The 12,500-nt window shown below is 45.4% G+C and overlaps 1 protein-coding gene across 2 annotated transcripts in view; it reads right to left on the reverse strand.

Annotated features, from left to right (window-relative positions):
• Positions 1–12,500, reverse strand: part of LOC110514272 (adhesion G protein-coupled receptor L3-like) — a 310,536-nt gene that overhangs the window by 101,890 nt on the left and 196,146 nt on the right. For both annotated transcript variants that reach the window (XM_090188086.1, XM_090188085.1), the window contains 3 exons: positions 10,479–10,703; positions 10,223–10,387; positions 320–423 (listed from right to left, as the gene is read on the reverse strand). In XM_090188086.1, coding sequence (XP_090044212.1) covers positions 320–423; positions 10,223–10,387; positions 10,479–10,703 — 494 coding nt within the window. The remainder of the gene's footprint in view (positions 1–319; positions 424–10,222; positions 10,388–10,478; positions 10,704–12,500) is intronic.

Consider the following 12,500-nt stretch of genomic DNA (forward strand, 5'->3'; position numbering starts at 1 on the left):
GACCTCATCACACAGCTGTCGTCTTTAACATCATATAACCAGGAACTGAGCTCATCAAACAGCCAAAATAGTACAGGAAGTCTCTGAACCAACCCTGTCTCGTCTACAGTGGTGGCAGGGTTCCCAAATGGAACCCTGTTAAGTGCCATTTTAGGGCACAGTCTAGATCTTCCCCAGTATCTTCCCCAATGTGTCTCCATGCGTGAGAAACTGAGAGAACAAACTGCCCCTGGGTCCAGATCCGTAATGGACGCCCTAGAATGTGTTTCAATGGGAGAGCCGCGTAGCCGCAATGGCCGCCGCCAGCAGTCATACTCACTTTCTGCATGATGTGGTTGACCCAGGGAGACGTGCAGTTGCTGATGTCGGGGCCTTGGGGATCCCAGTAGCCCTGCTGAGCAACACACACGTATGTAGCTACGCCTGGAAGACACACAAACACCAAGACAACACGCTTAGCAAACACAGTAAGACAGCGTTGACATTCAGAGAGTGGGCAGGGAGGCAGGACGTACGGAGGAGCCAGGGGTTTGTGGCACGTGTGTGTGTGTGTGTGTGTGTGTGTGTGGTGTGTATGTGTGTGTGTGTGTGTGTGTGTGTGTGTGTGTGTGTGTGTGATAATTAACCAGACAAAGGACAGTGTTTCACATTCATGAGTCTGAGCAGTAGGATCATACTCTACTTACCAACCTTAGTACTGGAGAGGACAGAGACGGACATTATGGGGGGTTAAAGAACTGCTGATCTGAATCTAACACACGTCCCTACACATTTGTGTTTGTGTGTGTGTGTGTGTGTGTTTGTGTGTGTGTGTGTGTGTGTGTGTGTGTGTGTGTGTGTGTGTTTCTCATAATGAGATGTATTGTATGCTGTATATGCATGTATGCCTGTCATGGCACATGAAATGAACGTTGTTACAGTGTTAACATGACCTATATATGATGTTCATGTTTCATATTCTACGTTATCACACAACTCACGCTCTAACAGAACAACTCACGCTCTAACAGAACACCTCACGCTCTAACAGAACACCTCACGCTCTAACAGAACAACTCACGCTCTAACAGAACACCTCACGCTCTAACAGAACACCTCACGCTCCAACAGAACAACTCACGCTCTAACAGAGAACAACTCACGCTCTAACAGAACACCTCACGCTCCAACAGAACAACTCACGCTCTAACAGAGAACAACTCACACTCTAAAAGAGAACAACTCACGCTCTAACAGAACAACTCACACTCTAACAGAACAACTCACGCTCTAACAGAACAACTCACGCTCTAACAGAGAACAACTCACGCTCTAACAGAACAACTCACGCTCTAACAGAACACCTCACGCTCTAACAGAACAACTCACGCTCTAACAGAACAACTCACGCTCTAACAGAGAACAACTCACGCTCTAACAGAGAACAACTCACGCTCCAACAGAACACCTCACGCTCTAACAGAGAACAACTCACGCTCTAACAGAACAACTCATGCTCTAACAGAGAACAACTCACGCTCTAACAGAGAACAACTCACGCTCTAACAGAGAACAACTCACGCTCTAACAGAACACCTCACGCTCTAACAGAGAACAACTCACGCTCTAACAGAACAACTCACGCTCTAACAGAGAACAACTCACGCTCTAACAGAGAACAACGCACGCTCTAACAGAACAACTCACGCTCTAACAGAACAACTCACGCTCTAACAGAACAACTCACGCTCTAACAGAGAACAACTCACGCTCTAACAGAGAACAACTCACGCTCCAACAGAACACCTCACGCTCTAACAGAGAACAACTCACGCTCTAACAGAACAACTCATGCTCTAACAGAGAACAACTCACGCTCTAACAGAGAACAACTCACGCTCTAACAGAGAACAACTCACGCTCTAACAGAACACCTCACGCTCTAACAGAGAACAACTCACGCTCTAACAGAACAACTCACGCTCTAACAGAGAACAACTCACGCTCTAACAGAGAACAACTCACGCTCCAACAGAACACCTCACGCTCTAACAGAGAACAACTCACGCTCTAACAGAACAACTCATGCTCTAACAGAGAACAACTCACGCTCTAACAGAGAACAACTCACGCTCTAACAGAGAACAACTCACGCTCTAACAGAACACCTCACGCTCTAACAGAGAACAACTCACGCTCTAACAGAACAACTCACGCTCTAACAGAGAACAACTCACGCTCTAACAGAGAACAACGCACGCTCTAACAGAACAACTCACGCTCTAACAGAACAACTCACGCTCTAACAGAACAACTCACGCTCTAACAGAGAACAACTCACGCTCTAACAGAGAACAACTCACGCTCCAACAGAACACCTCACGCTCTAACAGAGAACAACTCACGCTCTAACAGAACAACTCATGCTCTAACAGAGAACAACTCACGCTCTAACAGAGAACAACTCACGCTCTAACAGAGAACAACTCACGCTCTAACAGAACACCTCACGCTCTAACAGAGAACAACTCACGCTCTAACAGAACAACTCACGCTCTAACAGAGAACAACTCACGCTCTAACAGAGAACAACTCACGCTCTAACAGAACAACTCACGCTCTAACAGAGAACAACTCACGCTCTAACAGAACAACTCACGCTCTAACAGAGAACACCTCACGCTCTAACAGAACAACTCACGCTCTAACAGAGAACAACTCACGCTCTAACAGAGAACAACTCACGCTCTAACAGAACAACTCACACTCTAACAGAACAACTCACGCTCTAACAGAACAACTCACGCTCTAACAGAACAACTCACGCTCTAACAGAGAACAACTCACGCTCTAACAGAGAACAACTCACGCTCTAACAGAGAACAACTCACGTTCTAACAGAACAACTCACGCTCTAACAGAGAACAACTCACGCTCTAACAGAACAACTCACGCTCTAACAGAGAACAACTCACGCTCTAACAGAGAACAACTCACGCTCTAACAGAACAACTCACGCTCTAACAGAACAACTCACGCTCTAACAGAGAACAACTCACGCTCTAACAGAACAACTCACGCTCTAACAGAACAACTCACGCTCTAACAGAACAACTCACGCTCTAACAGAGAACAACTCACGCTCTAACAGAACAACTCACGCTCTAACAGAGAACAACTCACGCTCTAACAGAGAACAACTCACGCTCTAACAGAACAACTCACGCTCTAACAGAACAACTCACGCTCTAACAGAACAACTCACGCTCTAACAGAACAACTCACGCTCTAACAGAACAACTCACGCTCTAACAGAACAACTCACGCTCTAACAGAACAACTCACGCTCTAACAGAACAACTCACGCTCCAACAGAACACCTCACGCTCTAACAGAGAACAACTCACGCTCTAACAGAACAACTCACGCTCCAACAGAACAACTCACGCTCCAACAGAACACCTCACGCTCTAACAGAGAACAACTCACGCTCTAACAGAACAACTCACGCTCTAACAGAGAACAACTCACGCTCTAACAGAGAACAACTCACGCTCTAACAGAGAACAACTCACGCTCTAACAGAACACCTCACGCTCTAACAGAGAACAACTCACGCTCTAACAGAACAACTCACGCTCTAACAGAGAACAACTCACGCTCTAACAGAGAACAACTCACACTCTAACAGAGAACAACTCAAGCTCTAACAGAGAACAACTCACGCTCTAACAGAGAACAACTCACGCTCTAACAGAGAACAACTCACGCTCTAACAGAACACCTCACGCTCTAACAGCGAACAACTCACGCTCTAACAGAACAACTCACGCTCTAACAGAACACTTCACGCTCTAACAGAGAACAACTCACACTCTAACAGAGAACAGCAACTCACGCTCTAACAGAACACCTCACGCTCTAACAGAGAACAACTCACACAATAACAGAGAACAGCAACTCACGCTCTAACAGAACACCTCACGCTCTAACAGAGAACAACTCACGCTCTAACAGAGAACAACTCACGCTCTAACAGAACAACTCACGCTCTAACAGAGAACAACTCACACTCTAACAGAGAACAGCAACTCACGCTCTAACAGAACACCTCACGCTCTAACAGAGAACAACTCACGCTCTAACAGAGAACAACTCACGCTCTAACAGAACAACTCACGCTCTAACAGAGAACAACTCACGCTCTAACAGAGAACAGCAACTCACGCTCTAACAGAACACTTCACGCTCTAACAGAGAACAACTCACACTCTAACAGAGAACAGCAACTCACGCTCTAACAGAACAACTCATGCTCTAACAGAACAACTCACGCTCTAACAGAGAACAACTCACGCTCTAACAGAGAACAACTCACACTCTAACAGAGAACAGCAACTCACGCTCTAACAGAACAACTCATGCTCTAACAGAACAACTCACGCTCTAACAGAGAACAACTCACGCTCTAACAGAGAACAACTCACGCTCTAACAGAACACCTCACGGTCCAACAGAACAACTCACGCTCCAACAGAACACCTCACGCTCTAACAGAGAACAACTCACGCTCTAACAGAACAACTCACGCTCTAACAGAGAACAACTCACGCTCTAACAGAGAACAGCTCACGCTCTAACAGAGAACAACTCACGCTCTAACAGAGAACAACTCACGCTCTAACAGAGAACAACTCACACTCTAACAGAACAACTCACGCTCCAACAGAACACTTCACGCTCTAACAGAGAACAACTCACGCTCTAACAGAACAACTCACGCTCTAACAGAACACCTCACGCTCTAACAGAGAACAACTCACGCTCTAACAGAGAACAACTCACGCTCTAACAGAACAACTCACGCTCTAACAGAGAACAACTCACACTCTAACAGAGAACAGCAACTCACGCTCTAACAGAACACCTCACGCTCTAACAGAGAACAACTCACGCTCTAACAGAGAACAACTCACGCTCTAACAGAACAACTCACGCTCTAACAGAGAACAACTCACGCTCTAACAGAGAACAGCAACTCACGCTCTAACAGAACACTTCACGCTCTAACAGAGAACAACTCACACTCTAACAGAGAACAGCAACTCACGCTCTAACAGAACAACTCATGCTCTAACAGAACAACTCACGCTCTAACAGAGAACAACTCACGCTCTAACAGAGAACAACTCACACTCTAACAGAGAACAGCAACTCACGCTCTAACAGAACAACTCATGCTCTAACAGAACAACTCACGCTCTAACAGAGAACAACTCACGCTCTAACAGAGAACAACTCACGCTCTAACAGAACACCTCACGGTCCAACAGAACAACTCACGCTCCAACAGAACACCTCACGCTCTAACAGAGAACAACTCACGCTCTAACAGAACAACTCACGCTCTAACAGAGAACAACTCACGCTCTAACAGAGAACAGCTCACGCTCTAACAGAGAACAACTCACGCTCTAACAGAGAACAACTCACGCTCTAACAGAGAACAACTCACACTCTAACAGAACAACTCACGCTCCAACAGAACACTTCACGCTCTAACAGAGAACAACTCACGCTCTAACAGAACAACTCACGCTCTAACAGAACACTTCACGCTCTAACAGAGAACAACTCACGCTCTAACAGAACAACTCACGCTCTAACAGAACACTTCACGCTCTAACAGAGAACAACTCACACTCTAACAGAGAACAGCAACTCACGCTCTAACAGAACAACTCATGCTCTAACAGAGAACAACTCACGCTCTAACAGAGAACAACTCACGCTCTAACAGAACAACTCACGCTCTAACAGAGAACAACTCACGCTCTAACAGAACAACTCACGCTCTAACAGAACAACTCACGCTCTAACAGAGAACAACTCACGCTCTAACAGAGAACAGCAACTCACGCTCTAACAGAACAACTCACACTCCAACAGAGAACAACTCACACTCTAACAGAGAATAACTCACGCTCTAACAGAACAACTCATGCTCTAATAGAGAACAACTCACGCTCTAACAGAGAACAACTCACGCTCTAACAGAACAACTCACGCTCTAACAGCGAACAACTCACGCTCCAACAGAACACCTCACGCTCTAACAGAGAACAACTCACGCTCTAACAGAGAACAACTCACGCTCTAACAGAGAACAACTCACGCTCTAACAGAGAACAACTCACGCTCTAACAGAGAACAACTCACGCTCTAACAGAACAACTCACGCTCTAACAGAGAACAACTCACGCTCTAACAGAGAACAACTCACGCTCTAACAGAAAAAAACTCACGCTCCAACAGAACAACTCACGCTCTAACAGAACAACTCACCCTCTAACAGAGAACAACTCACGCTCTAACAGAGAACAAGTCACGCTCTAACAGAGAACAACAACTCATGCTCTGACAGAGAACAACAACTCACGCTTTAACAGAATTTAAAGCCATGCTCTAACAGAGAACAACCCACGCTCTAACAGAATGTAAAGCCAGGCTCTAACAGAGAACAACCCACGCTCTAACATAATGTAAAGCCAGGCTCTAACAGAGAACAACCCACGCTCTACCAGAATGTAAAGCCAGGCTCTAACAGAGAACAACCCACGCTCTACCAGAATGTAAAGCCAGGCTCTAACAGAGAACAACCCACGCTCTAACAGAATGTAAAGCCAGGCTCTAACAGAGAACAACCCACGCTCTACCAGAATTTAAAGCCAGGCTCTAACAGAGAACAACCCACGCTCTAACAGAATGTAAAGCCAGGCTCTAACAGAGAACAACCCACGCTCTAACATAATTTAAAGCCAGGCTCTAACAGAGAACAACCCACGCTCTAAAGAAAAGACAAGCCAGACAGAAACCTACTTGTTCCATTGTTTAAATAACAGAAGCTCTGTGTGTGTAGTGTTAGTCAAACACTTATTGTCTGCTGTCTGGAACATGAAAAACCTGCACTGGGTGGAAATAGTATTTACTGCTGGAAATTATGTGAACTTATAAAGACTATTTCCAGTGAGTGTGGAATTGTCCTTATTTTCAAGGACAACCCCAACCCTAATCCTGATCCCAACTACCTTTTTACAGGGATTTAAACACCCCAACCCTAATCCTGATCCCAACTACCTTTTTACAAGGATTTAAACACCCCAACCCTAATCCTGATCCCAACTACCTTTTTACAAGGATTTAAACACCCCAACCCTAATCCTGATCCCAACTACCTTTTTACAAGGATTTAAACACCCCAACCCTGATCCTGATCCCAACTACCTTTTTACAAGGATTTAAACACCGCAACCCTAATCCTGATCCCAACTACCTTTTTACAAGGATGTAAACACCCCAACCCTAATCCTGATCCCAACTACCTTTTTACAAGGATTTAAACACCCCAACCCTAATCCTGATCCCAACTACCTGTTTACAATGATTTAAACACCCCAACCCTAATCCTGATCCCAACTACCTTTTTACAAGGACTTAAACACCCCAACCCTAACCCTGATCCCAATGTTTGATTCTGCTGTATAAAAAACATGTAATTACTATAATATACTACATGTATTATATCTGACTGTAGTAACTACTGTATATCTGTAGATGTAATTACTATGATATACTACATGTATTATATCTGACTGTAGTAACTACTGTATATCTGTATATGTAATTACTATAATATACTGCGTGTATTATATCTGACTGTAGTAACTACTGTATATCTGTAGATTACTATAATATACTACATGTATTATATCTGACTGTAGTAACTACTGTATATCTGTATATGTAATTACTATAATATACTACATGTATTATATCTGACTGTAGTAACTACTGTATATCTGTATATGTAATTACTATAATATACTACATGTATTATATCTTACTGTAGTAACTACTGTATATCTGTAGATTACTATAATATACTACATGTATTATATCTGACTGTAGTAACTACTGTATATCTGTATATGTAATTACTATAATATACTACATGTATTATATCTGACTGTAGTAACTACTGTATATCTGTATATGTAATTACTATAATATACTACATGTATTATATCTGACTGTAGTAACTACTGTATATCTGTAGATGTAATTACTATAATATACTACATGTATTATATCTGACTGTAGTAACTACTGTATATCTGTAGATGTAATTACTATAATATACTGTGTGTATTATATCTGACTGTAGTAACTACTGTATATCTGTATATGTAATTACTATAATATACTGCATGTATTATATCTGACTGTAGTAACTACTGTATATCTGTAGATATAATTACTATAATATACTACATGTATTATATCTGACTGTAGTAACTACTGTATATCTGTAGATGTAATTACTATAATATACTACATGTATTATATCTGACTGTAGTAACTACTGTATATCTGTAGATGTAATTACTATAATATACTACATGTATTATATCTGACTGTAGTAACTACTGTATATCTGTAGATTACTATAATAAACTGCATGTATTATATCTGACTGGGCTGTAGTTACCTAGTGTCCCTACAGGACAGGGCTGTAGTTACCTAGTGTCCCTACAGGACAGGGCTGTAGTTACCTAGTGTCCCTACAGGACAGGGCTGTAGTTACCTAGTGTCCCTATAGGACAGAGCTGTAGTTACCTAGTGTCCCTACAGGACAGGGCTGTAGTTACCTAGTGTCCCTACAGGACAGGGCTGTAGTTAGTAGTCTAGTTACCTAGTGTCCCTACAGGACAGGGCTGTAGTTACCTAGTGTCCCTACAGGACAGGGCTGTAGTTACCTAGTGTCCCTACAGGACAAGGCTGTAGTTACCTAGTGTCCCTACAGGACAGGGCTGTAGTTAGTAGTCTAGTTACCTAGTGTCCCTACAGGACAGGGCTGTAGTTACCTAGTGTCCCTACAGGACAGGGCTGTAGTTACCTAGTGTCCCTATAGGACAGGGCTGTAGTTAGTAGTCTAGTTACCTAGTGTCCCTACAGGACAGGGCTGTAGTTACCTAGTGTCCCTACAGGACAGGGCTGTAGTTAGTAGTGTCCCTACAGGACAGGGCTGTAGTTAGTAGTCTAGTTACCTAGTGTCTCTACAGGACAGGGCTGTAGTTACCTAGTGTCCCTACAGGACAGGGCTGTAGTTACATAGTGTCCCTATAGGACAGGGCTGTAGTTAGTAGTCTAGTTACCTAGTGTCTCTACAGGACAGGGCTGTAGTTAGTAGTGTAGTTACCTAGTGTCCCTACGGGACAGGGCTGTAGTTACCTAGTGTCCCTACAGGACAGGGCTGTAGTTAGTAGTGTAGTTACCTAGTGTCCCTACAGGACAGGGCTGTAGTTACCTAGTGTCCCTACAGGACAGGGCTGTAGTTAGTAGTCTAGTTACCTAGTGTCTCTACAGGACAGGGCTGTAGTTAGTAGTGTAGTTACCTAGTGTCCCTACGGGACAGGGCTGTAGTTACCTAGTGTCCCTACAGGACAGGGCTGTAGTTAGTAGTCTAGTTACCTAGTGTCCCTACGGGACAGGGCTGTAGTTACCTAGTGTCCCTACAGGACAGGGCTGTAGTTAGTAGTCTAGTTACCTAGTGTCCCTACAGGACAGGGCTGTAGTTAGTAGTGTAGTTACCTAGTGTCCCTACAGGACAGGGCTGTAGTTACCTAGTGTCCCTACAGGACAGGGCTGTAGTTACCTAGTGTCCCTACAGGACAGGGCTGTAGTTACCTAGTGTCCCTACAGGACAGGGCTGTAGTTACCTAGTGTCCCTACAGGACAGGGCTGTAGTTACCTAGTGTCCCTACAGGACAGGGCTGTAGTTACCTAGTGTCCCTACAGGACAGGGCTGTAGTTACCTAGTGTCCCTACAGGACAGGGCTGTAGTTACCTAGTGTCCCTACAGGACAGGGCTGTAGTTACCTAGTGTCCCTACAGGACAGGGCTGTAGTTACCTAGTGTCCCTACAGGACAGGGCTGTAGTTACCTAGTGTCCCTACAGGACAGGGCTGTAGTTAGTAGTCTAGTTACCTAGTGTCTCTACAGGACAGGGCTGTAGTTAGTAGTGTAGTTACCTAGTGTCCCTACGGGACAGGGCTGTAGTTACCTAGTGTCCCTACAGGACAGGGCTGTAGTTAGTAGTGTAGTTACCTAGTGTCCCTACAGGACAGGGCTGTAGTTAGTAGTGTAGTTACCTAGTGTCCCTACAGGACAGGGCTGTAGTTACCTAGTGTCCCTACAGGACAGGGCTGCTTGGCCATCTGTCCCTGCTGGGTTCTGGGCCAGGACACTTCAGCTGTCACCCTGGGGGAGCAGTGGTCCTGGGGGGGTATGACCGGGGGCTGGGGAGGCAGAGGGGGAACACCCATGGCTGGAACCGACCGTCCGTTACCTACCGGAGATGTACATGTTAAAAACAGGTACAATAATTATACGATAACACATTGGAACAGAACGAGTTCATTTCCGTTAATGGCCGTTACCGGGGTTAACGATCTCTGGGATCTGGTTATCGCCGGGGACGACCACGCCACCACCAGCAGGGTTCCGCACGGTCGTGGTTGTCCGGGACCGTTGACCGGGGAAGGTGGTGAGGATTGGTCGCGCCGTGGTATAGTAGGGAGGAGACCGGGTGGTCGTGGTCCGACTGGTGGAGGAAGAGGAGGAGGGGACTTTGGGAGGTCCGTGGATGACTGGAGGAACCAAGTCTGGACGGAGAGAGAAAGAGAGAGAGAAAGAGAGAGAGATGATCCAATTAGAGAAACAAGAGAAGAAGGAACTGTTGTGGTGGAGGAAGGAAGGAAGTCTGAATGGAGAGAAGGAGAGAGAGAAGGAGAGAGAGAGAGAGAGAGAGAGAGAGAAGGAGAGAAGAGAGAGAGAGAAGGAGAGAGAGGACAGGGAGAGAGAAGGAGAGAGGAGAGAGAAGGAGAGAGAGAAGGAGAGAGAAGGAGAGAGAGAAGGAGAGAGAAGGAGAGAGAGAGGAGAGAGAAGGAGAGAGAGAAGGACAGAGAGAGAGGAGAGAGAACGAGAGAGAGGAGAGAGAGAGAAGGACAGAGAGAGAGAAGGAGAGAGAGAGAAGGAGAGAGAGAAGGAGAGAGAGAGAAGGAGAGAGAGAGAGAAGGAGTGAGAGAGAAGGAGAGAGAGAAGGAGTGAGAGTTAACGAGAGAGAGAGAGAGAGAAGGAGAGAGGAGAGAGAGAGAGAAGGAGTGAGAAGGAGAGAGAGAGAAGGAGAGGGAGATAAATGAGTTAGATAAAGAAGGGAATGTACTAGTCCTGGTTGGTGTGGAGGAAACAATGGAATAGATAAAGAAAATGCAGTGGAGTGTAACTGTTCAGATAGGAACGTACTAAACTGTTGTTCTGGGGGGGGGTAAAAGGAACGTACTAAACTGTTGTTCTGGGGGGGGTAAAAGGAACGTACTAAACTGTTGTTCTGGGGGGGGTAAAAGGAACGTACTAAACTGTTGTTCTGGGGGGGGGTAAAAGGAACGTACTAAACTGTTGTTCTGGGGGGGGGGGTAAAAGGAACGTACTAAACTGTTGTTCTGGGGGGGGGTAAAAGGAACGTACTAAACTGTTGTTCTGGGGGGGGGTAAAAGGAACGTACTAAACTGTTGTTCTGGGGGGGGGGGGGTAAAAGGAACGTACTAAACTGTTGTTCTGGGGGGGGTAAAAGGAACGTACTAAACTGTTGTTCTGGGGGGGGGTAAAAGGAACGTACTAAACTGTTGTTCTGGGGGGGGGGGTAAAAGGAACGTACTAAACTGTTGTCTTGGGGGGGGGGTAAAAGGAACGTACTAAACTGTTTTTCTTGGGGGGTGGTAAAAGGAACGTACTAAACTGTTGTTCTGGGGGGGGGGGTAAAAGGAACGTACTAAACTGTTGTTCTGGGGGGGGGTAAAAGGAACGTACTAAACTGTTGTTCTGGGGGGGTAAAAGGAACGTACTAAACTGTTGTTCTGGGGGGGTAAAAGGAACGTACTAAACTGTTGTTCTGGGGGGGTAAAAGGAACGTACTAAACTGTTGTTCTGGGGGGGGTAAAAGGAACGTACTAAACTGTTGTTCTGGGGGGGGGTAAAAGGAACGTACTAAACTGTTGTTCTGGGAGGGTAAAAGGAACGTACTAAACTGTTGTTCTGGGGGGGTAAAAGGAACGTACTAAACTGTTGTTCTGGGGGGGGGGGTAAAAGGAACGTACTAAACTGTTGTTCTGGGGGGGTAAAAGGAACGTACTAAACTGTTGTTCTGGGGGGGGTAAAAGGAACGTACTAAACTGTTGTTCTGGGGGGGGGTAAAAGGAACGTACTAAACTGTTGTTCTGGGGGGGTAAAAGGAACGTACTAAACTGTTGTTCTGGGGGGGTAAAAGGAACGTACTAAACTGTTGTTCTGGGGGGGTAAAAGGAACGTACTAAACTGTTGTTCTGGGGGGGGTAAAAGGAACGTACTAAACTGTTGTTCTGGGGGGGGGGTAAAAGGAACGTACTAAACTGTTGTTCTGGGGG

This window comes from Oncorhynchus mykiss, chromosome 10 (assembly GCF_057628025.1).
Source record: "Oncorhynchus mykiss isolate SJ-2025 chromosome 10, ASM5762802v1, whole genome shotgun sequence".
NCBI lineage: Eukaryota > Metazoa > Chordata > Actinopteri > Salmoniformes > Salmonidae > Oncorhynchus > Oncorhynchus mykiss.